Source organism: Trichosurus vulpecula, chromosome 8, assembly GCF_011100635.1.
Source record: "Trichosurus vulpecula isolate mTriVul1 chromosome 8, mTriVul1.pri, whole genome shotgun sequence".
NCBI lineage: Eukaryota > Metazoa > Chordata > Mammalia > Diprotodontia > Phalangeridae > Trichosurus > Trichosurus vulpecula.
Window position 1 is genome coordinate 222,920,088 of NC_050580.1, and position 25,538 is coordinate 222,945,625.

At 38.0% G+C, this 25,538-nt stretch overlaps 1 protein-coding gene across 1 annotated transcript in view; it reads left to right on the forward strand.

Annotated features, from left to right (window-relative positions):
• The window catches only part of FUT8 (fucosyltransferase 8), a 277,270-nt gene that overhangs the window by 137,644 nt on the left and 114,088 nt on the right, over positions 1 to 25,538 (forward strand). The window contains exon 5 of the mRNA XM_036736089.1: positions 21,478 to 21,592. Within this exon, the coding sequence (XP_036591984.1) occupies positions 21,478 to 21,592 (115 nt within the window). The remainder of the gene's footprint in view (positions 1 to 21,477; positions 21,593 to 25,538) is intronic.

Genomic DNA, 25,538 nt, shown 5'->3' on the forward strand with positions numbered 1-25,538 from the left:
CTCCTCCTTTCAATAGTTCCTCAGAAATCTCTGATTGAAACTGGTGTTATCTGTGTTCCCATTGGGGATCCCTTCCTATGAAAGTAATCTGGCTATGGTGTAGTTGGTACCCTGCTTCACGAACCCTTCTAAGCCACGATGACTTAGACAGATGACCTCTTGTCCCCTTAAGGTCCTATAGTTAGAATGACTTGAGCCTTGGGGAAACCTCAAGCATGGCCTTAGAGGGAGTGATCCCTGTATATAAGTCTGTATACAGAGATTTAGGTGGTTTAGGACTGCCATGTTGGGTAGGAGAATTAAGGGATGCCTTGGGTTTGGACAGGGCAGAAGAAGCAGCCTTCCTACCCTGATCCTGGATATGATGGTATAGTTTTACTATAATCTGGTCTTTAATTGATTGCTTCCTTATCAAACTTTGTTCTAACAACCTTACCCAAAATTTCCTCCCACTTGCCACTTAGCAGCCTGGCATGCACTTGGCCTCCTCCTTCTATCTCCATATCACCTGTCTGTATCTGTCTGTGTCTGTGAATGCCTCTTTTGGGATCCTCAACACTTATCACAGTGCCTGACACTTAATAAATGTTTCTTGATTAATTGTATTAATGGCTCTGTTTGCTTGAATGGCCACTATTTTTTTGTTGGGTGGCAGGGAAGGCTCACAGATAACCAGGGAATACTGGACTTGATTCTTTCTTTATCTTTCCTGTCTTCCTCATTTAGCACCCAGTGAGCTAACTGTTTCTCTTTGTTTGATTGCTTGAAAACTTTCCACGTGACATCAAACGAACCCTTGCCATAGGATGCCATATCTGACTGTCTGATCACCCTTTGCTGCCCCTCTCTCATTTCCACCATGGAGTGAGCAATGATGCCATTTTGATCTAATCCTCCCATGGCTGCAAAATGTAATAAACTGGGCCTGACCCAGATTGGTCTGATAGTTCAGTTTCAACACTGGAATGAAATAAGACACTTAGAGGTTACTCAACATTTGATAAAAATGGGTATCCTTAGCCATAATATGGAAAGAATACTCAGTAAAGATACAGCTCTGGTTCAGAGAGGTACAGCTCTCTCTATTAACTGGGCAGAGAGTATTGCATGGGGGTGGGACATCCACCAAGTTTGAAGGGCCCTGCCTTCTAATGAGATAACCTCTTTTATGCCTTTAGGGAAGTAGGAAGCTGCTTCAAAAAATTAGAACTTTTGCTTCTAGGCCAACTAAGTTTCGTAATAGTTTCCTTGCCTTTTGGAGAAAAACTAGCCTTGCCTTCGTGGTAGGTGGGGGATATCACAGAAATGATACACAAAATTGAATTAATCATTACTCAAGGTCAGCATTTTTTATTACCTAGCCTTTATCACTGAATGGGTGTTGCCTCAGTCAAACTGAGACCTGGGAAAGACTTAAGTTTAAAGAGGTCAAGGTTTCCCACTGCACCCAGGGCCATCTCCAGTCGTGCTGGTCTGTATCTTGTCACTGGACCCAGATGGCTCTGGAGGAAAAAGTGAGGCTGGTAACTTTGCACAGCCCTTCCTCACTTAAATCTAATTCACTTGCAAGTCACCTTCCTTGTGTCGTGAACGAAGGACAAACAACATTCATATCCTTTGACCATTTATCTCCTATAGAATGATATTTGCTTTCATAAATTTTAACTGCATAAATATTGCCCTAATCTGCTATTTTTCTTTTTTTTTAAATCATTTTGGATTTGGGGTTTATTCTAATCCAATGAAACTCATTCACCTTATCTTTAATATCTGTCTGCTTTAATGAAAAAAAAAGTCATCTCCCATCCACTTATTAAGGTACTTTGTTGGATTCCTGATATCATTGATGCTGATGAATAATAATAACGATAGCTAGCATTTATATAATGCTTTAAGGTTTGTGGAGCATTTTACAAGTACTTTCTCATTTATCCTTACCACATCCTTGAGGGGCAGGTGCCATTATTATACCCATTTTACAGACAAGTGAACTGAGGTGGACAAGGTAAATGACTTGCCCAGAGCCACACATCAATTTAGTGTCTGAGGCAGGATTTGAACCGAGATCTTCTCGACTCGAGCTCCAGTGGAGAAATCCACTGCTCCACCTAGCTGCCTCTAACAAAAAGTGGCCTGTTTAACAATGCCAGTCACATTCCTTTCACCTTTCTCTTGTCAATATCGTCTCATAAGTTCTTGGGGGTCGAGGGAAGGAACTACAACAGGCGTGACTGAAACATTTTTCTGGATCTCTCGATATTATAGTTGAATCTTTTAAGGAATCTTAGGTTGTTTTGACATATGCGTGGATTAAATCTTCAAAGGACAAAGCTCTGCCTAAGTAATTATTTTAAAAAATAATAATCAACAAAAATTAAGTAGTGAAATCTTGTATTCTTTGCGCCTTCCAATGAGTTCTATCAATGTCCAAATATAATGTTCTATAGAATTCCAGTTGTAAAATCTTACCTCTTTCCTTCTTATTCTTTCATCAAGTATGACCTCAATACTTGATTATGCTTATTAAATGTTTTGCAGAGTTGGGAAAATGGGCGTCAATTAGTATAACAAATGCCAATTGTTACGTATAAAAGCCAGCGTTATTACTGAAAAAGCTTATCAGTACTTTATTCAGTAATCACACCCATGATTATTTACAGGTAGTTTATCTCCTCCCCTACTTCAAATATCCTTTCAGTTATGGATCTCCGGTGCCCTGAAAATCATGTTATTTTCCCAGGCTCCTCTTTGTGTGTTTGATCTAGGCTAAGTGCTATGACAGTAAGCTAGGTGGCAGTTTTTTTCTTTAGTACCTTCTCAGCTTCCTTACACAGCATTTTGAGGTATGTGATGTTTAAGTCCAAATGTGACTTTTCCATTACCATTCGTGAAGAAAAGAATTTCTTTTATCAATACTGGCATATTTTATACTTTGGAGTTGTTTTGTTTTGGTCTGTCCTTCCAGTTTGTTTTTAAATGCTCTTGGAATTTTCTGGCTCAGTTGGATTTCTTACTATGCTTTCTGTAAGCTTGCTTTTCCCTCTACAACTTTATACTGTTTTATGAGTGAATAGCACACATTATCTCCTATTGTTTATATCCCTAAGATTTTATGAGCGAGTTTATATTTTAAACCAGTGTCAACTTCAGCAGCCCCATCTCTTAGTTTGGTAAGGAGATCAAGCATTTAATAGCAGAGGGGTTTCTGGACTCTTTGGGCCTATTTGTTACAGCTCTTGGTTTTCATTGTTTAAATATTCTTAGAAAATGGTGATAGTCTGTGTTAATGTCAGTTTTATCCATTTACTATTCAGTTTCCCAGTCAAGAAGCAAATAACAAGTGGCTGTTCGGTACTAGGTATTGGAGACTCAAGGACAAAAATTAAATATTTTCTGCTTGATTTAAGCCCAGAGCTTGTTGAAAGAGATCTGGTTGTAGATGTTTTAATTTCAGTTTGTACCTTCTCATTTTTGTTTTTCTACTTTATTATTGATTTTTAGCTTTGCTTTAACAAGTCTGGTTTGACTGTACACAGCTGTATCAACAAACACTCCCACTTCAGTAACCATTCATTTCTAGTCTGTTAAGATATCATCACTTTATATCTTTTTCTGATGATATTTGACACTTGCTATATATGGTTCCTGGTAGCTCTTCTTGAAGAAAGTATTCATAAGGCCTCTGCATAGCCTATAAACCTTTGATCTCTTTCATTTCCTGCTTATGCACAGTACTTTCCAACATATTTCTCACTTCCTACTCAAACTCACCTTTGAATTGAAGTCAATAGTATATGGTGATTTAGTTAGAGAATCTTACTGAGTTCTTCATAGAGTCTCCATGTGTCTGTAAGTAATTGTTTGTAAAAAGAAGTTGGTGGCATAGTTCATGAACGAAGAACCATGGTGCCCTTAAGTGTGTTCACAACCTGAATCTCTGCCTTACCTCTTGCCTCTCCCAAGCCAAGCCTCCAGACTGAAGCATGTGATAGTTTCAGTAAAAGGTTTACCATTGACTCAGGACTTTGCCCTGTGCTGCTCAAACCCTGGGTCTATTGCTGGGTGATGCAGGGCAAGTCTCTTAACAATTTCTGGGCCTTAGCTTCCTTAACTGCTCAATGAAGGGTTTGCAGTAGATGACCTGTGAGTGTCTGTCTAGCTCTATGACTCTTTGATTCATAAATTAGGATGTCTAGGAAATAAAACACAAGGTCTACCGGCTATAAGTGACTCTATGACAGTATGTATTTGTATAGGTATTACTGTTTTTTAAACATCTATAGATGCTATTACAATTAATAAAATAATTAAAAGTATTATTAACTTCATAGTTTTTGCAATTATGTGTTTTCTTTTTTAATGGATACTAACAATACAGTTACTGTCATGGGGGGTGTAGAGGGACAAAGGAGGTGGTCATCATTTTAAAAGATTGAAAAGTATTTTACTGCTGAAAGTAGATGGGAAGAGATGAAAAGATGAAAGAGTTTTGAGCCTGGGAATGACCTGATCAGAGTTCTGCCTAAGAAAATCACTTTGTCATCTCTGTGTAGGATAGATTGGATTGGGGAAACACTGGAGGCAGGGAGGCCAATGAAGAGGCAGTTATTGAAGTCTAGGTGAGAGGTAATAAGAATATGAATTAGCATAGGGGCTGTAGGAATGAAAGGGACAGGAGTAGAGGACAGATAGATAAAAGAGGCAGGGAAGAGGCAGAATGGATAGGCTTGACAGCTGCTTAGATATATATGAGGTAAAGAACAGTGGAAAAATGCCTTCAAGGTGTGAAGACTTGGTGACCAGGAACATGATAATCAAATATAAGAAAATATGAATTTCAAAACAAGGATGTGGTTTGGTGAAGATGGTCAGCTAATAGTGGGACATCCAAGGACTTTAACTCTTTCCTACTCTTGAAGTATTAGTTAGTCAATTACTGCTCCAGTAAAATGAAATGATATGCACCTTCCCTTACAATGTGGTTAAATTATGTTGTAAATTCAGGATCATACTGTTTTGGGCCAGTTTTCCACATAAGAATCAATCCATGTGTATTAATTTCAGAATATTTTGAGACTTTTTCAAATATGATCTAAAGTTCTTCATAGGCTTATCCTGCTTTACATTATTTTTAGATTCTATCTCCTACTATCTAGTCAGGTCACATAATCTCTTTGCAGGCCCTTAAATTCTCTCTTTATGCCCACAATAATCGATTTCATTTTAGGATAGCATTATTCAGAAGATGCTCAGTTGTTTTACCATTAATGTTGAGTGCCTGTAGTTCACTAAGTGTGATGGTTGTTCACGACTCTTTATTTTTTGTAGAGACATCAGCATCAATAACTATTCCATTCAACCATGTGCACATAATAAGAACTTGGGAACATTTTTGTTGAGGGATCAGATGGGCAGTGTGTTGTAGGCTGGGAAATACCGTGCTAACTTTAGTTTATATATTTTTCTGTATTACGTTTTAATGTACAATTTTTGCTGATTTTAAAAAATAAAGTGGTATTTGTGTTAGGGGCCATGTTAACTAATGTAGGTCCATATCACACATCTGGTCTTAAAAGAGGCTTTAACAGGTGAGAAATGTTGAATGCTGTTTGATTTTTTTTAAGACCACTTTAAAAGTTTACTTAAGATAATACAAATTTCTTAAAATATAGTTTAAGATTTGTGTTTTTAAAATATTCTTTTAACTTTCTTGTTTTTACATATATTTACGAGAAGTTGGAGAAATGTCATCTGGCAAAGCATTGTTGCATGAGCTAGCTTATGGTGATTTGATGCTTTCACACTTCCAATCTGAAGCCCATTTCCCCTATTTGTATAATATTTTGTTTTTGTTGTTATTCGGTTGTTCATTCATGTCCAACTCTACATTTGTCCGTGGGGTTTTCTTGGCAAAGATACTGGAGTGTCTTGTCATTTCCTTCTCCAGTGTGTCCTCGTTTTACAGGTGACGAACTAAGGCAAATCGAAGGTAAGTGACTTGCCTAGGGTCACACAGCTAGTAAGTGTCTGAGGCCAGATTTGAACTCAGATTTTGCTGACTTCAGGCCTGGTGTCCTACCACTGAGCCACCTAGCTGGCTCATTTATAAAATAAAGATGATAATGTTTATACTACCAACCTCAGAAGTTGCTTATGAGGATCAAACAAGTTGGTATGTTTGTGTTTAAAGCACATTTATACTTTAAAGCTATGATTATGTAAATGAAATCTGTGACTTTTTAGGGGGAGTGTGAATGTGAACAGAATGCTAGACTTGAAGTCCAGAGGGTTCAAATTTCAGCTCTATCCTTTACTACTTACATGACCATGGGCAAGCTGCCACCTCTGTGACCCTCAGTTATGAGGGTAATACTTGCCTATTTCACAGGGTTGTGAGTAAAATTGTTTTCTCAGTCCTAGAGTGCGTTATAAATTTGTTATTTTATAGTTTTAATTTAATCACTTTTCTCCTTCCCTAGACATTCCCATTCTCAGACCAAATAAATAAAAACCATTACTCTAACCCATACTCTTTTTTTAGTAGAGAGTAGATATAAAATTTATTCATTTTCTCCATGTGTGAATAATCAATGACAAAAGGATCTTTTAGAGACCCTCTGGCACTTTTTACGATCTTAAGAAGAAAGAAAATAAGGAATGAGATTTTTATAATTGAATATTTGTAGAGACAATGTTGAAAAGACTTGTAGATTTGCAGAGACAATGTTTAAAGGCTTGCCAAAATGTCCCTCCTCTAAGGTTGGGCTAGGCTATATTACAAGAAAATTATTACAAGGTAAATGAAGTAAAGATTTCTATAACTGGTTTGCCTGTAGATAAAGCCCAACCCCATGTTTCTGCTTTTTTTTGGTCTACTGTTAAAACTCTAATCCAGGCCAAATCTAACCTGCCACCTCTTTTTGTAGCCTTTGAGCCAAGAATGGTTTTTACATTTTAAAATAATGCATTCTGGCCCTAATTGAATCATATTAATACCTAAATGCTATTCACATTGGTTTCCGTATTTTACATTTAATGGTATAGGGTTATAGGTGTGTTATGTGACTTGTTCAGGGTTACTCAAGATTTGAAATACTTTTATGAGTATGAAAATGATCAGCAAGCTATATTTGTTTACACAGAAGAACTAGGATTGAGGAGTTTAGAAAAAAATAGCTAGAAAACCTTAAAGAGAAGCCATATATTTGCTGTGCTGATTCCCCCCCTATCCCCGATGCCATGGGTGACCTTGGCCTTTCTGAATTAAGGTCTTTCCTTGGTCTCAGTTTGTCTGATGCCTTGCCCACTCAAGGACTAAGGGCTGCGTAGGGGTTGAGACAGAGGTAGCTCAGTTTACCAACACAAAGATACCAATCTGAGAGGGGTTGACCCTACAACTTTCTGTGTAGAACAGAAAACAATTTCTATTTACACTCATTCTAAGCCATCAAAATCTAAACAATGAGCCACTGAGGCTTGGGTTGCAGATGTCTGTGGTCCTCTTGAGAAGGAAAGAACAGTAACACAAACAATCCTGCTTAAGAGAGACCAATTGAGCAGTTTGTTGTAAGATATAACGTGCCAGAATAACAATGTAACGGTTTTCTTAGTACACAGACATCTAGAGGAACCACATCTTTAAGGAGGTTAAAACAAATGTTGTTCTTTTTTAGAAGAGGGCAGAGGCCAGCCAGGAAAGCATATATATTTGGAAATGAATGTCCAGAAAAGGCATCAGCAAAATCTTAAAATATTACCAAGCCAACCAGAGCAGCTAGGTGGCACAGTGGATAGAGCACTGGGCTTGGAACCAGAGAGACTCATCTCCATTAGTTCAGATCCCACCTCAGACACTTACTATGTGACCCTGGGCAAGTTATTTAAGCCTGTTTGCCTCAGTTTCCTCATCTGTAAAATGCTCTGGAGAAGGAAGTGGCAAACCACTCCAGTGTCTTTGCCAAGAAAGCCCTAGCGGGAGTGAATAAGAGTTGTACATTACTGAAAAACCACTGAACAATGCCCACCACCACCACACCAACACTTAGACTTGGCAAGAAAGAAGAGTGCAAGTTCTCTTTGCTGGGCTCAAGAAACTACATTGTGATGTGATAACAGCCACTACCCTTAGAACGATTGTATTAGCCTGAGTACAGTGGTAACAACATAACTATTTATTAGTTTGCTTATCAGTGATAGTCGTTCTCTGGAGTTTGTTTTATACACAGAAAATAAGCTGTTTTTACTTGGGCATTCGAAGATTTTTATATTTCTGGTATCACATGATTCACGAGGACAGTACCTGAATCAGCAAGATTGGTGATGCGTGTGGTCAATTCTTCACTAGTATTTTCATTTCCAATAAAATGCCACATTTGAAATGAAAAGAATTCATTTTCTTAACACAGTATCACATCTTTTGTGCCTTTTCTCAAAATGCTTATCTAAACCTGTGGTTTTTCTCTTCAGATGTCTCCTTTGTTTCCTAAGGTAAATAATAAATAAGAAGTACTTTGCCACCATAGAGCTTTATATACATGTAAGCTATCATTTTCTTTTTCAAAAATAAGTTTTTATTTGATGTTTTGTTATTTTACATCAATATAGTTTCCTCCAGTATTTCCTCCCCAAGAGCAATCTCATTTAACAAATAGTATTTTTCAAAGACAACAAAAGAAAAAAAAAAAGAAAAGCCATCATGTTTATTTTCAAGTAAAATCAAAACTCTTGGAATATATTGTTAGTAGTATAGCAACTGAGATTTACTACATCAAAGTATCTATGATTCTTAAGGCTTTTAAGATACTATATTTAATGTGTATTAAGTAACTGACTTATGTAACATATATTAAGTAATTGACCATGTCTCACCTTGCCATGTCCCATTCTTGTCACACAGGCACAAAATCTTAGAATCACCTTTGAATTTATTCTCTTCTTCGACAGATACATCAGGTCAACGGACACCATGCTTCATCAGTCTTTGAAGGATCTCTCAGATTGTTCCTTCTCCATTCTTACAGTCACTACTACCCCTGGTCCAAATCCTAATTATCCCTTTTTGCAATAGCTCCTTGATGATCCCGGATTCTAATTTCTTTCTGCCTTAGTTCTGAGTTCTACTACCTAATATTTCTTTTTTATTTTTTAAAGTGTTATTGCTTGTTTTGATATCTCAGTCATTTCTGGATCTCTTAGCCCTCCTTCCCCCAACCCCCAGCCCCAATGAACTTTCCCTTGTAACACAGAAAAAACAGTTAAACCAACACAACTGACTTAGTAACCACATCTGATAGCATATGTGGCATTCTCTACCCATTGTCTCCCGGTTCTCCAACTGACAAGAAGAGTGCGGGGGCTGTATTTCTCCATCTCTTCACTTGGGTTAAGGTTTGTCAGTATAATCACATCAGTCAACCTCATTTTTGTGTTCTTTTCATTTATGGTATTATAATCTGCACGTACATTCTTTTCCTAATACTGCTTACTTCATTGTACGTTTAAGTCTTTCCAGGTTTCTCTAAATTCTTCTTATGTCTTGTTTCTTATGATCTGATAATATACCAAACATGGACTCTCCACTTAAGTATATCTGGTAATTATTACTGTTTTAGAAATAACACAGATACTAATTTCTCCCTTTGTGCCTTTACTCAAGCTATTTGACCAGTCTATAATAACTTTCAAAACTTAGCTATCCAAATTCTGACCATTTAAGACTTTAATTCAATTAAATATTAATTAAGCTTTTCTGGGCACACAAAAATAAAAACAAAAATACTGTTTGAACCCTAACAGGCAGAAATACAATAGGTACACAGATAAGTAAATCCAAGATCTTAGAGGGGGCAGAACCTGAGTAAATAAAGAGACTAAGAAAGTTTTCTAATAGGAGGAGATATTTGATTGAGTCATAAAGGAACTAAAGATTTTAAGAACTGGAGGTGATGAGGCACAATTCCAGACAAAAGGGAGGAGAGCAGAGAAGTTTGTTATGTAATGCCAAATTTAGGGAATAGCAAGTAGGCCACTTTGACCAGAATGCAGACTGCTTGAAGGGATATAATCTAAAATGTCTTTAAGGGTAGGTTAGCACAGGTTTGTAAAGGGTTTTAAATGCCAAAATGAGAAGCTGGTATTTTATCCCAGGGCAATAGGGAACTACTGAAACTTCCTGAGTGGGAGAGTGACATGGTCAGACCTGTGATTTAAGATTATTTAGGCAGTTGTGCAGAGAAGGGATTTGAAGGGATAGAGACTTCAAGCAGGAGCCAGTTAAGAAGCTGATCCTATAGTCCAGGTGAGAGGTAATGTGGGCCTGAACTGAGTTTAGAGAGGGAGATGACTGCTGATGATGATGTAAGCATAGAATCAAGACTTAGCATTCATTTGGCTGTGAGCCAACCTTTACAGCCCTACTTAAGTCCATAATGGCTTTCTCAACTACTGCAGCCTTGTTAATATCTTTCATCTCTGAATTCCTACAACTTAAAGGCTGTACCAGCTTCAGTCAGTGTGGGAATTCTTTCAGTTGTGGGCTATATCAACATGAATCCATATGCTGTAGTGAGATGAGCTCAGGACTAGAATTCAGAATATGTGTTTCAGTTGTGGTTCTGCCACTCAGTAGCCATTTACATTCATCACTTGTGAACTTTGGTTTTCGTATCTGTAAAGTAGGGTAAATGATGCCTTCCTAGCTACCTCAAGGAGCAACATAGTATAGTTTATAGAAGACCAGTGCTAGAGTCAGTAAAATCTGGGTTCAAGTAATGCCTCTGACATAAATTAACTAAATATGATCATAGGCAAGTCATTATCTTCTCCTTTCTTTGTCCCCAGGCATCTCCTTGAGACTATATGCTATAGGAATTATGCCAATATGCATATAAGGAGGAGGTTTCCATACCAGAACTTCAGATCTGGATCTTTGCTGTTCTAATCCCTCCATAAATAAAAATTCCTGCCTTGCAGGTATGAAGATCACATGTGGAACTGTAGACAACAGACCTAAGCATTTAAGAGGACTTCACGTAGGCTCATATAGTCCTACACTCACCCAAATAATGAATCCTATGTATGACATCGGCAACAAATAGTCATCTACCTACTGTTTGAAGGCCTTTAGTGAGAGTGAACTGACCATCTCTAGAAGAGCTGCTTCTGATTTTTGATAACTCTGATTATTAGGAATTTTTTTTATGCTCAACCAAAAAATGTGCCTACAACTGCCTATTGACCCTAGTTGAATTCAGTTCAACAGACAGGCAGCTCCTACTGCGTTAGGACAACCTGGAGTCAAACACCCATTTGATCGTTCCTCTCCATGAGAACCCTTTAAGTGATTTCAGCCTAGCTATATGATTGCCATACGTTTCCTCTTCCCTAGACTAACATTTTTACAATTCATCCAACTAATTTATATGACATGCTTTTGAGTTCTATTATCATACTTTTTACCTTTTCCTGGTTATAATTCAGCTTGTCTGTGATGCCTATAAAATGTAGACTCTTGAACTGAATTCAGTACTCAGATTGCTTTGTTAATAGTAAATAATTAAGCGTGTCAGTGGATTGGTGTTCTCTCATTGATGTCGCATTTTCCTATGTCACTACAGATATAGTCCATCTATGCCTTCATATTATCTTGGTCAGTTCTGGTCACATTCTTCCATAGTTGATCCAGAGTATTCACCCATTGTGTTGGAGGCCTTCTTATAAAACTTTAACATATTTAGACAATAAAAGTTTCTTGCTGTTGTTTTATTCTCTGAAGAGTCCAAAGGTTTGTCTCCAGAGAGGAGAGAGTGTCCAGGAGGAAGAGGGTGTTCAGTAGTGTCACATTTTGCAGAGAGGGCAAGAAGGGTGAGAATGGAGAAATGAATCAACCAGCAGTCATTAAGCTTCTACTGTGTGTCAGGCACTTAGCTAAGTGTTGGGAATACAAAGAAAGGAAAAGAACAGTCCCTTCTCACAAGGAGCTCTCAGCCTAATGGGGGAGATGATGTGCAAACAGCAATGTACAAACAGGATATATGCAGAATAAATTGGGGGTAGACTCAGAAGGACGGCACTAAGATTAAAGATAGTCGTTTCCGTTGAGTGTTGAGGTCGGAAGCAAAGATTGCAAAGAGCTGAGAACTAAATGAGAAAAGATGAAGTAGAGATAAGTGTAGGGAACTTACAGATGTCCACATGCCCATTGTTGTCTCCTCTGGCTGTTAAATTCCTCAGTGGCTTAAGGAGAGCAAGAAACTGAAGCTTTTTGCTTTTCTAACTAAAATTATTCTGTCATATAAACAGAAAACGTACAGATTCTTAACCAAGAATAATAAGTAAGAAAAATATGATTAATCGTTGTATTTTCCTCCCCGTTACTTTGTTTATAGATGGTGAAAATGGAAATAACCAAGCTATAAAGTTTATTGTTAGTGAATAATGTGAACACATTAAACAGATGCTTAAAATGCAGCACCTGCTAACGACTCTATTGTGTCAGGCCATTGTATGGAGCTAGTCCAGTGTTAATTTAGGCATGCACAGTAAAAGCTTGGCCTGAGTATTCTGAACTATAGCAGTGATTTTTAATGTGCATGTGTTTATTATTAATGGTATTGCTGTATTCAGTGGGACTATTACAAGGCATTATGTGTTAGCTATGGACAATGTAATGGTTTTACTTGATATATCAATGTAATGGTTCATTTTTAGCTCTTGAGAGGTGGAATCTGGGGAGAAACATACTGCTTTAAAAAATAAAAATGAATAATACTGTAAAGCGTTCCCTTTAGTAGAAGACCACTGCTTTCAAATGAATTATTCTTCAGCGTAATAAAAAAGTAGGGATTCAGGCATACTAAGTCTGTGTTGGTGTATTAGAGTAGATTCTTGTTGACCTTCTGCGTGGATGTTACTGGAAACAGGGCTGTGGTGACAACACCTGACGGCTAATCATTTTTATGTTTTTAATCACAAGGTTAAAATTCTAACTCAACCCAGCTTCACCTCACAGGCTTGTAAATGAATCAACATGTTTAAAGTGCTTTGCAAACTTTAAAACACTATATAAATGAATTCCACATGTATGTGTATGTGTATGTGTATGTATATGTGTATGTGTATGTGTATGTATATATCAAAGTGCCTGGCCTGGAGTCAGGAAGACTAATCTTCCTGAATTCAGATCTGACCTCAGACACTTACTTGAGCAAGTCACTTAACCCTGTGTGCCTCAGTTTCCTCATCTGTAAAATGAGCTGGAGAAGGAAATGGCAAGCCACTCCAGTATTTCTGCCAAGAAAACTCTAAATGGGGTCATGAAGAGTTGGACATGACTGGAAACAAGTGAACAAAATCATATATGTATATCATGTATATTTTATAGTATGTGTGTGTGTATATATATATCTCATATGCTGTATGTTATATATTTGTCTGTCTCATATATTATATATTAAATATGTGTATATTATATTATGTAGATATCAATATGTATTCCTCTTTCAGAACTCTTAGGAAATGCCTATAATGGGTCATACTTAATAACGTTGGGAATAAGAATTTAAAAGTGCTATTATAGTTCAACTCATAGAACCTAATCAGAAGCTCTTTGGGGAAACGGAAAGTATTTAATGACCTTTGTGGCAAAGTGTGTGTGTGTGTGTGTGTTAGAGAGAGGGACAGAGAGAGAGAGAGGGACAGAGAGAGAAATTAGTTCTCTTGACCACTGTGTTATTTCTTCTTATTCATACCTTGTTGCTTCCTTCATTCTGGCCCTTTGAACATTACCTCTACTGATTATGAGAGTGAAATAATGAAAACTAGGTGTAAAGTAGTTAAAGTGCTGGCCTTTGGAGTTAGGAAGGAACCGAGTTAATATTCTGCCTCAGACATTTACTGGCTTTGAGACCCTAGACAAGTCACTTAACCTTAGTGTTCTAGTTAAAATGGGAGGAAAGTTAGACTCAGTGGCCTCCAATGTCTTTTCCAAATCTAAATCTGTGATTCTGTGTCATAGAGAAATTGGTAGTAATTCTAAATTTCTGTAGACATGTCATATTGAGAATCCTTATTCGTAGGGATTTCAACTCCTTTGTCTCTATGGTGATCTTGCCTTATCAATCATCCTCTCTTATGTGTTTGCAATTTCTCCCTCTCTGGTGTTACCTTCCACTCATCTCACAGACATCTGTGCTAAAAATATGACTAATATGGAAATGTTTTACATGATTGTACATGTATAAACTATATCAGATTATTTACCATCTCAGAGAGTGGGGAGAAGAGGGAAGGAGGAAGAGATAAAATTTAGAACCCAAAACTAAAAAAAATTTACAAATTGCTTTTAACATGTAATTGGGGGGAAAATAAAATGTTATATAAAAATCCCAAGAACAAAAAAAAAACCAATCCTTCCCTTGACCCAGCTTACTCCATCAAGCTATTCTCTTGTATTCTTCCCTTTAAAATTCTAAAAGGAATATTATAATTTACTGACTCCTGACTTCTTGTAATTGTACAATACTGTTTTTTTTGTCTTCACTAGTATACTAAAACAACTCTCTTTTTCTTCTGGGGCCATCTCCAGTCATCCTGGTCTATGTCTTGCCACTGGACCACATGGATCTGGAGGAAAAAGTGAGGCTGGTGACTTTGCACTGCCCTCCTTCACTTGCAAGTCATGGATCACTTTCCTGCTGTTTTGGTCCTCTTAGAGAACAAAGGTTAAACAACAGCAAAATAGCTCTCTCCAAGATCTTTGTAATCCAATCCCCCCTCCCACCACAATCATCCTTCTTGACCTGTATGGCATTTGATCTTGTAGATCACCCCTTTGTTCTTGATACTTTCCTTTCATGGTTCTCCTACTTCTTAGATTACTTTTCTGTCTCCTCTGCTGCCTTCTTTACTTTCTTCCACATCCCAGTGAATCTCCTGTCCTATGTTTCAAATTACCTGTAAGAAACTTAGATTCCTCTCTTGCATGTCTAAATCTAGATTCTTTCCTAATACAGAACTTTTCTTCCAAAAGCTGATCTCCTCTTAATTTCTCTATTTCTGTTAATTACACCACTATGTTCTCAGTCCTATGGGCTTGTAAATCTTTGCTGCCCCACAAACTCCATCCTTCCCACAACATACTTCAGTCAATAAGTTACCAAGCCCTGTGGATGCTACCTTGTTAGTATCTCTCACCTCCTTAAGTTAGGCCTTCTTGTAACAGCCTTATCTGGTCTTCCTTCCTGTAGACTGTCCCCAGTCCCCATTCTTCACAAGGCTGTCTCAGTAATACTCCTTTTTTTTAAATTTATTTAATATATTTAGTTTTCAGCATTGATTTTCACAAAAGTTTGAATTACAAATTTTTTCCGCATTTCTACCCTCCTCCCACTCCAAGATGACATACATATATTCTGGATGCCCTGTTACCCAGTCAGCCCTCCCATCTGTCACCCCACTCCCCTCCCATCCACCTTTCCCTTCTTCTCTTGTAGGGTAGGATAAATTTCTATGCCCGATTGCCTGTGTATCTTATTTCCTAGTTGCATGCAAAACCTTTTTTGTTGTTGTTGTTGTTGTTTTTGAACGTCTGTTTTTAAAACTTTGAGTTCCAGAGTTCCTTAGGGAGGGAATCCCATCCTCCCTAAGAGGCAAGCAATTCAGCATAGGCCACATGCGTATCATTATGTAAAACACTTCCACAATACTCATGTTGTGAAAGATTAACTATGTTTTGCGCCTTCCTAACCTCTCCCCCTTTATTGAATTTTCTCCCTTGACCCTGTCCCTTTTTGAATTTATTTTTGATTACCTCCTCCCCCTGTCTGCCCTCCCTTCTATCATCCCCCCTTTTTTATCTTCTTCCTCCTTCTTTCCTGTGGGGTAAGATACCCAATTGAGTGTGTATGGTATTCCGTCCTCAGGTCAAATCCAGTGAGAGCAAGATTTACTCATTCCCCCTCACCTGCCCCTTCTTCCCTTCCTGCAGAACCACATTTTCTTGCCACTTTTATGCAAGATAATTTACCCCATTCTCTCTCTTTTTCTCCCTCTCTCAATATATTCCTCTCTTATCCCTTAAATTGATTTTATTTTTTTAGATATCATCCCTTCATATTCAACTCACCCTGTGTCCTTTGTGTGTGTGTGTGTATATATATATATACCTACATATATACATACATAGACACACACACATTTGTATATATATGCATACACATATATATGTATGCGTATTCCTTTCAGCTACTATGATATTGAGGTCTCATGAATCATACACATCATCTTTCTATGTAGGAATGTAAACAAAACAGTTCAACTTTAGTAAGTCCCTTATGATTTCTCTTTCTTCTTTACCTTTTCATGCTTCTCTTGATTCTTGTGTTTGAAAGTCAGATTTTCTTTTCAGCTCTGGTCTTTTCACTGAGGAAACTTGAAAGTCCTCTATTTTATTGAAAATCCATATTTTGCCTTGGAGCATGATACTCAGTTTTGTTGGGTAGGTGATTCTTGGTTTTAATCCTAGCTCCATTGACCTCCGGAATATCGTATTCCAAGCCCTTCAGTCCCTTAATGTGGAAGCTGCCAGATCCTTGGTTATCCTGATTGTTTTTCTACAATATTCAAATTGTTTCTTTCTGGCTGCTTGCAGTATTTTCTCCTTGACCTGGGAGCTCTGGAATTTGGCGACAGTGTTCCTAGGAGTTTTCTTTTTGGGGTCTATTTGAGGAGTTGATCTGTGGATTCTTTCAATTTCTGTTTTACCCTCTGGCTCTAGAATATCAGGGTAGTTCTCCTTGATGATTTCTTGAAAGATGAAATCTAGGCTCTTTTTTTGATCATGGTTTTCAGGTAGTCCAATAATTTTTAAATTCTGTCTCCTGGATCTATTTTCCAGGTCAGTGGTTTTTCCAATGAGATATTTGACATTGTCTTCCATTTTTTCATTCCTTTGGTTCTGTTTTATAATATCTTGATTTCTCATCAAGTCACTAGCTTCCTCTTGCTCCAATCTAATTTTTAAGGTAGTATTTTCTTCAGTGGTCTTTTGGACCTCCTTTTCCATATGGGTAATTCTGCCTTTCAAGGCATTCTTCTCCTCATTGGCTTTTTGGAGCTCTTTTGCCATTTGAGTTAGTCTATTTTTTAAAGTGTTGTTTTCTTCAATATTTTTTTCAGTATTTTTTTGGATCTCCTTTAGCAAGTCATTGACTTGTTTTCCATGGTTTTCTTGCATCGTTCTCATTTCTCGTCCCAATTTTTCCTCTACTTCTCTAACTTGCTTTTCCAACTCCTTTTTGAGTTCTTCCATGGCCTGAGACCAGTTCATGTTTTTCTTGGAGGCTTTGGTGTAGGCCCTTTGACTTTGTTGACTTCTTCAGGCCATACATTTTGGTCTTCTTTGTCACCAAAGAAAGATTCGAAAGTCTGAGACTGAATCTGGGTGCGTTTTCGCTGCCTGGCCATGTTCCCAGCCAACTTACTTGACCCTTGAGTTTTTCATCGGGGTATGATTGCTTGTAGAGCAAAAAGTACTTTGTTCCAAGCTTGAGGGGATGCGCCGTTGATTTTAGAGCTATTTCTATACAGCCAGCTCTGCCACCCCAGCACTCCTCCTTCCTCAAGAACCACCAACCTGGACCTGACACAAATCTTCAGCAGGCTCTTCACTCCTGCTCTGATCCACCACTTAATTCCTCCCACCATGTGGGCCTGGGGCCAGAAGTAACTGCAGCTGTAGTTCTGTAGCTGCACCTCTCCCGCTTCCCCTGGGGCGGTGGCCGAACTGCGAACTCTGTCCCCTGCAGCTTTTCCCACTAACCTTCTCTGTTGTCTTTGGTGTTTGTGGGTTGAGAAGTCTGGTAACTGTCACAGCTCACTGATTCAGGGTGCTAGGGCCTGTCCTACCCGTCTTCTGGTCTGGCTGGTCCTGCTGTCTCTCATGCTGAGCTCCGCTCCCCTCTACTCCATGTGCGATAGGCCTCATCCAGCAACCATCCAGGCTGTCCTGGGCTGGATCCCTGCTTCCTTCTGCTATTTTGTGGGTTCTGCAGTTCTAGAATTTGTTCAGAGCCATTTTTTGTAGGTTTTTGGAGGGACCTGGTGGGGAGCTCACGCAAGGTCCTGCTTTCCAGCCGCCATCTTGGCTCCATCCCCGCAAGTCCCTCAGTAATATTCCTAATGTACCTCTCTTTTTCATTCCTTGTTTTCATCCTCCTGTATTCTCCCTCTGCCTTTGCTCACCTAGTACCCCATACCTAAAAAAGGCTCCCTCTGCATTACCAGCTCTTGAAATCCCCCTCTTCCCTATTTCAGTGCCCAATTCAAATATTAGCCTTTTGTCTTACCTTGTTGAAAGTGATCTCTCCGTCTTCACATTTCTCATAGTACTTTACTTGAACTTCTTTGTAGTAGTCACATACTCTGTTACAACCTGTGTACATATCCTCCTCACTCCCCTACCCTGCATTTGATTGTAAGCTTTTTGAAAATGTTTTAGAAAGAACATTTGGTATAGTATTGCCTGATTCAACTGCTTGATTTTTGGCAAATTAAATCTCCTCTGTGGACCTCAGTTACCTTCTAAAACACAAGAGATGTCAAACATGTGGCCTACAGGCTGCCTGTGGCACACAACACTCTCACGTGTGACCTGAACCAGATTTAAATGTAAATTGGGACATACTTAACAAAATAAAAACTCAGTAAGATACAGAGAATATCGCATTTTAAATCTAAGTCGTAATGTAGCCTGCAATAATCCTTATGTATCAATTAATGGTCCCCATTTCTATTCGAGTTTGACACCACTGGTGTAGGTGAACTTTTAAGGTCCCTTTCAGCTTTAGATCTGTGATTCTATTATCTATTTCCACAGTGCTTAGAATCTTCCTTACATATAGTAGGAATTTCTATATATCCCAAAAATTAAAACTCTTAATATCTATGCTACAAATGTTGTTGCTATCCAATATATAATGGGAGATTTAAGGGGTAAATTGGTGTTAGGTTGGATATGAGAAGAGGAAAAAATGTCAATTGCTTTCCAGAGACCCTTTCTCTCTTTTTTCTCCTGACTCTTACCAGTGTACTTTTTTGTCTTTCTTTAATGAAAACATTAGAGGCGTACTCATATTGGGTGACACAAGTAAAATAAAATTATCTTCAAAGTTTATGTTACTGTTGTAATCTATGTTATACTGTATGTTGATTGGATCCAAGTCTTTCACAACTCAGAACCAGGTAAAATGTGGGGGATTTTCTCATAAAATCTATGGTTAACCTCCTTTCCCCTGAGTCAGGAAAACCCAAGGAAAATTAACATTTGATTTCTTTTGCTTTCCTAAGGCTCTCTTGCTTCCCTGCAACCACTCATTCTAACAAGTTGTTGAATATAGGACAAATTTTATCTTACTCTCCAAAAATACAAAACAAGTTTGTGTTGAATAATTTAACCATCAGAAACCCTCTTCCCTTTTGAGAGGACATTAAGCCTTCCCTCTCTTCTGGTGGGTCCTTTTTTCCCCCATGACTGAATATTTTGAAGGTCATAGATTAAAACTAGTCCAAACCCTTCATTTTACAGATGTGAATACTTAGGCCAAGAGAGGTTTGATGAGTTGTTCAAAGTTAACACGGATAGTAGTAGGTGGCAAAACCTAGTACTAAAACCCATCTCTTCTGACTCAGAATTCAGAATTCTTTCTATTATACCAAGTTCTATCATTAAAGTCTGGGTTATACCCCCCTCTTTTGTACAACAGCGGCAAGGTCTACAGGTTTTCTCCTTTCCTTTGTGGCCCTGAAGCATATGGTTTTCCTGCCCCATTGGTGTCTCTAGTAGGAGCAAGGACAAGATTCATAAGTTCCAACCTCCCCGTTGTAGCCCAGTTGCCATTGTCAATTTCTCCATTTGGCACCAGCTCCTTGAGGCACACGGCTCCCTCTGAGAATACATGGATGTGCAGGAATCTCTCCAGGTCCATGCACAGTTCATTACATCAGTCTCTTTTTCATGGTTTCCTCCCCTGCTTATGTCAAACAATCAACAAACTTTTACTGTGTGCCAGGCACTGTGCTAAGCCTTGGGGATACAAAGAAAGGCAAAAGCACATTTTGTAGATAAGCTTTTGAGGAGCTTACATGCAAATGTGGAAAACAACATGTAATTAAATAGATACATAGGGAGTAGGAAGAAGGTAACATTGAGGGGAAGGCTTAAGTATTTAGGAGGACAGGAAAGCCACCTGCAGATAACATTTGTATCTTGATCAAATCCAGGGATGTCAAGAATCAGAGGATCAGAGAGAAAGGATTCCAGTCATGAGGAACAGTCACTGCCAAGATATAGAGATGGGGTATTCTGTATAAGGAATAGCAAGTATGTCATTATCCAGAAACAGATGCCCTTGTGCTCCAAGCATGAAGAGAGAGGAAGGGCCTACCCAAAGAAAAGAGAAGGCTTACCTGTAAGTCCCATGTCTGCCTCAGATGGGGAGGGCCTATATCCTCTTCCTTTAAAACAGAGTTCCTTGCTGGAATGCCATCAGCCTGGAAGAAATTACATGAAGAGGGTGAAACCAAGTTAACTAGTGTTTTTTGAGTGTCTATCTCCCCTCTAGTTCTGTCTATATAGCTAGAGCTCATCAGAGAGGCTCCTCCTTGCTACCTGGTTGGTAGACCAGAACCAGTAACAGAAATCTTCTCATGATCCAGTTCTTTCTAAGACTCTTCCATCACATGTCATTATGACCATCCCATGAAGCAGAATCCTACACATCTTCCATGTGGAGAAGTGGTCAGAGACACTCCACACATAGAGATTGGGCTCTTTGGCCATTCCCTGATACTATAGATCTCTGTTGAGTACTGGTTATTTTTTAAGTATATAACAAATTCAATATGAAAATTCAACCTACAACTTTGCTGTCTTGCTAGTCTTTAGCTTTCTCTGGCCTTCCTTCTGTCTCAGTGATTTTGTACACAATCTGACACCATCTAAGCAGGTGCCTCGAAATCAGTACATTAAATTGGACCAATACATGAGTCATGGTAGAGCTTTTCCTTTTTAATATTTTTCCAGCTACTCATGATGGCTAAATATGAGGATAGATGTACAGAAGCTAGAAAAGATGCCTTTAGAATATAGAAATAGGTTCTATTTGAAGATTCATCTATTAATCAAAATATTTTTGCATCTCTTCTGAAGTGGGGGGTAAGGCCTACAAAGAGACTGCTTCCTGTACCCAGGACAGATGTTTGCCTCAATACTAAGCATTCATTAGGTCCAAATGTGGATATGAGAAGCCAACTACATGATCCCATAGTCTCAATAAAAAAAAAAAATTAATAAATATCAGTCACCGTAAGGTATTCAGTGTAGTTGTGTAATTGGAAACTCTTGTTCTGTTTATCAGTTTTACCAAAACTTCTGATCTGATGTCTTTGAATTAGATATCTATTGTTGCCTTCTTTTTATAGGTCAATAATTACAGATCTGTACTACCTCAGTCAAGCAGATGGAGCAGGTGATTGGCGAGAAAAAGAAGCCAAAGATCTGACAGAGTTGGTCCAGAGGAGAATAACATATCTTCAGGTAAGGTTAGATTAAGCAATAAGCTTGAATTAAGAGGAAAGACAGCGACACTAAAAGAGGTTGTAAAAGTAAACATTTTAGCACAGAATAGCTACAAAAACAGGAATCATTTTGCTTTGATGAATGAATGAATGAAGCAAGCACTGGGGATACAAATATAAAAACCCTTGCCCTCAAGGAGCTTTTATTCTAATGAGAGGAGACAACAAATATATTGGGATTGTGACATTTTTCTTAATCAGATGGCTGATTCTAACTGTTGTTTTCTCCCATAGAGGACTCTTTAATAACTAAAAAGAATAACTGGATTAAAGTTGTATTGATAATATCTCCCTTCCCTCCCCTTTTGAACTCCTATTGTTGTAGGAGTTATGGTGGGCAATGATCTTTGTTTATTTTCTAAGATTGGGGAAGTTAAAGCAAAATGATACCCCGATGTTAGTATATATTTCAGGGTACAAATTTTCCTGCAGTTAAACTAGGAAAGATAGAAAATCAAGTTTTTAAGGAGACCATTAAGAACCAAACTGATCTTGACATGCAGTTTTGTTCTGTTTTTCTCATGGCCATTCATCAGAGGTGTCTGTAGAATGAGAAACACTTCACCTCCTGTAGGGAAGAGGTAATTATCCCTTATCAACTAGATACTCATTCAATGAACTCTAAACAGCTGGTGGTGCAGAACCATCATCCTCATTTAAAATGGAAATAGCTCTATTTTCTAAGCGTTTTCCATTTCCACATGTTCATTAAATTTTATCCCATAAAAATGTTATCTTTAAGCTATGATCTGGTCACAGTCTAATCCCCACCCCCCACCTCCCACTGTAACATGTGCCTACCACCTGCTTCAGTTAGTTTCAGTGTTTTTTCCTCCTGATTTTAAGTGGCCAAATGTTCTTAACTCAAGTGCTAATTCTTGCATATGATTGCTGATGATTATTGTTTCATATTAGAGAATCTCACTTATAAAATCCCTTTGGGGATTTTAATCTAGAAGTTTTTTTTTTAAACCCTTTAAATTGCTATAGCGAATTTAACCTTACATTATTTTCTTTACTTTTAATTTTAGTCTTATCACTGACCTTCCACAAATCCTCATTTTATTTGCTTTTCAGTATGAACCATTTTAGAGTTTTCTATAAAGTTTCTATAGAGAAAACTTTTATGGTGGGAAAAACATTTTTTCAAAAGTACTTTCAATATGTGCCTTTTTATGTACCAAAAGAAGTACATATCTTTAAGGGGACAGAAATCTTAGAGAAAAAGCTTCTCTAGAAAAATATTTTTCCTTCAGTTGTTTTACACCCACATGGTCTGTTTTTCCTGCTAGAGCTTACAAATTTCTTGGGAATGTAAACTATGTCTTCCATTCAAAATACAGTTGTAGTCATTAGGATAAAAATAGTCATGACTAAAGATTTCATTCCTAGATAGATAGATATTTTGTTGTTAATCTAGAGGACAGCTTGAGTGAATAAACATTAATTAAGCACCTGCCTTGTACCACACCCTGTGCTAAGCTCTAGGGGATTAAAAAAGAAGAAAAAAGACCTGCCCTCCTGGAGCTCACTGTCCGATGGCTCCATACCAAGCAAACAGATACACACAAACTAACCAAATTCATTTTATGGCCCTGTAGAAAGGAGTTGGGAAGCTACTTCTCACAGTTTCTTGACACATCTTTGTATGAAGTTTGCTTTGGGACTCACATTCTCCTTTCACAAACTGTGTGACAAAGTGAACTGCTAGTTATTTTGTAATCTTGGCACTCTTATCTTTTTACCTCCATGGATTTGTGCAAACCTTTTTTCCCTGTGCATGGAATGCACTCCCTCATCTCTACTTCTTCAAGGCTTGCCTCCAGTATCAAATATTTAATACATTCTTCCATAGTCCCCTTAGTTATTAGTGTTCTCTCTCTCCTTAATTTACTCTCTATTATATTTATTTGTATGTGTTAAATTCCCCCAGTAGAAATAGGTCCCTTGAGGGCAAGGATCATTGTTAATTCTCCTGGACTCAGGATTGTACCTACAAGTCCATTATCCACCTGTATAGAGATAGGTTTCTATCTGTTTGTTGGTCTGTCTTTTACTTCTGTGTTAACAAAGGGTTTAGTAAGAGGGGAGGGGAATCTATACAGCACGTACTGTGTGCCAAGCACGATGCTAACTAAGCACTTCTCACAAACGTTATCTCATTTGATCTTCACAACAACCTTGTGGAGTAGGTGCTGTTATTATGCCCATTTGATATTTGAGGAAACGGAGAGAAACAGAGGTTAAGTGACTTGCTCGGGGTCACACACTAAGTGTCCCTGGACAGATTTGTCCCAAAGTCTTCTCGACTCCAGGTCCAACCACCAGCACACATACACCCCTCTGCCCCCTGCATTAGAAAAGAGAATAGATAAAGTAGCTAATGCCTTTCTTTTAAAAGAGATTTTTTAAAAAGCTGTAGACCTGGTAATTGAACAATTAGATTCAGGAATAATTAGTTGAATGGCTAGATTCAAAAGATGAATCACTAATGATTTAAGGTCACCTTGGCAGATGGTCTTCAGTAAAGTGTCTCAGAGATCTCTCTGGTTCTATGTTGTTTTAAAATTTTTACCGGTATCTATGGTACAGGCATAGTTGGGATGCTCATCATATTTGCATATGTCACAGATGCAAAGGATAGCTAATAACACTGGATGACAGAAACAGAATCCAAAAGGATCTTTAAAAACTAGAGCAGTGAGCTGAATCTAATAAGATGAAATTCATCGAGGATAAATGGAAAGTCTTGCACTTCATTTCAAGAAAATTAACTTCATAAGTACAGGATTGCGAGTCATAGTTAGATAATAATTTGTCTCCAAAAAAAAGATGAGCTATTACTAGACTGCAAGCTCAGTGAAAGTATGCAGTAGCCTTCAAAGACGCAGGTGTGAACTTGGGTGGAATTAAGAGTGGGTAGGTAATCACCAAGAACAAGGAGAATGATAGTGCCACTCTCCCAGCCCTGGTCAGACCCCATCTGGCAGATTTGGTGTGGTCATGATAGGTGTCTTCAGACATTTGAAAGATTATCATATGGAAGAGAGATTAGATTTATCTGGTTTAGCCATAGAAGGGTGAACCAGGAATTTACAAAAAGGCCTATTTAGGCTTGTGTCAGGAAAATCTTCTTAACAATCAGAGGTACCCAAAAGTAGAATGGGCCTCCTCAGTTTGTGCTTAGGTTCCTTTTTCTTAGAGGTCTTCAGGTAGAGGCTGGACCACCTGATCTCTCTGTCTAGTGTGTCGTAATAGATGTAGTTGTGGATTCCTTTTGGGGTATGACTTAGACTAGAGGTCTGAGGTCTCTTCTAATCCTAAAATTCTTTGATTCTGTGAGTTGACTTGAATTGTTCTAAGCGAAATATCTTTACAGATTTGCCATTCACACAATTTAGATTATGAGAGTCCAATAGTATCATTTAAAGACAAGTATCCATGGAGTTATAAAAGGACAAGCAACAATACTAAATACTAATACTAAAAGGTTAAGAAAGTATCAGAGATATTCCAAATATCGGAAGTTGTATTAACTATGTTGAGGAGCCAGATGTGAGCTGTAACTCTTCCTTAATAAGGTCTAATTCTAGGAATGCTGTTTGCAGCCAGGGCTTCTTATTAATTCTAGCCAAAACTTCAAAGCAACTTTTTATTCTTTTTACTTTCTTTAAAATCAGTTAGGTTTTTTAAAAACAATTTTAGTGCTGTCTTTTGGTTTTATATTACTTTTTGTGTGGGATGGGGATTTTCAAATAATAGGAAAGACATCTTCAGGAGACATCTTCAAAGTAAATTTATTTTACAAACCTTGCAAGATTTGGGCACACATCCATAATGGAGGAGGCGAGGTAAAAGGGAACCTGCCTTAATTTATACTCTTAATGAAAAGATTCCCATCCACC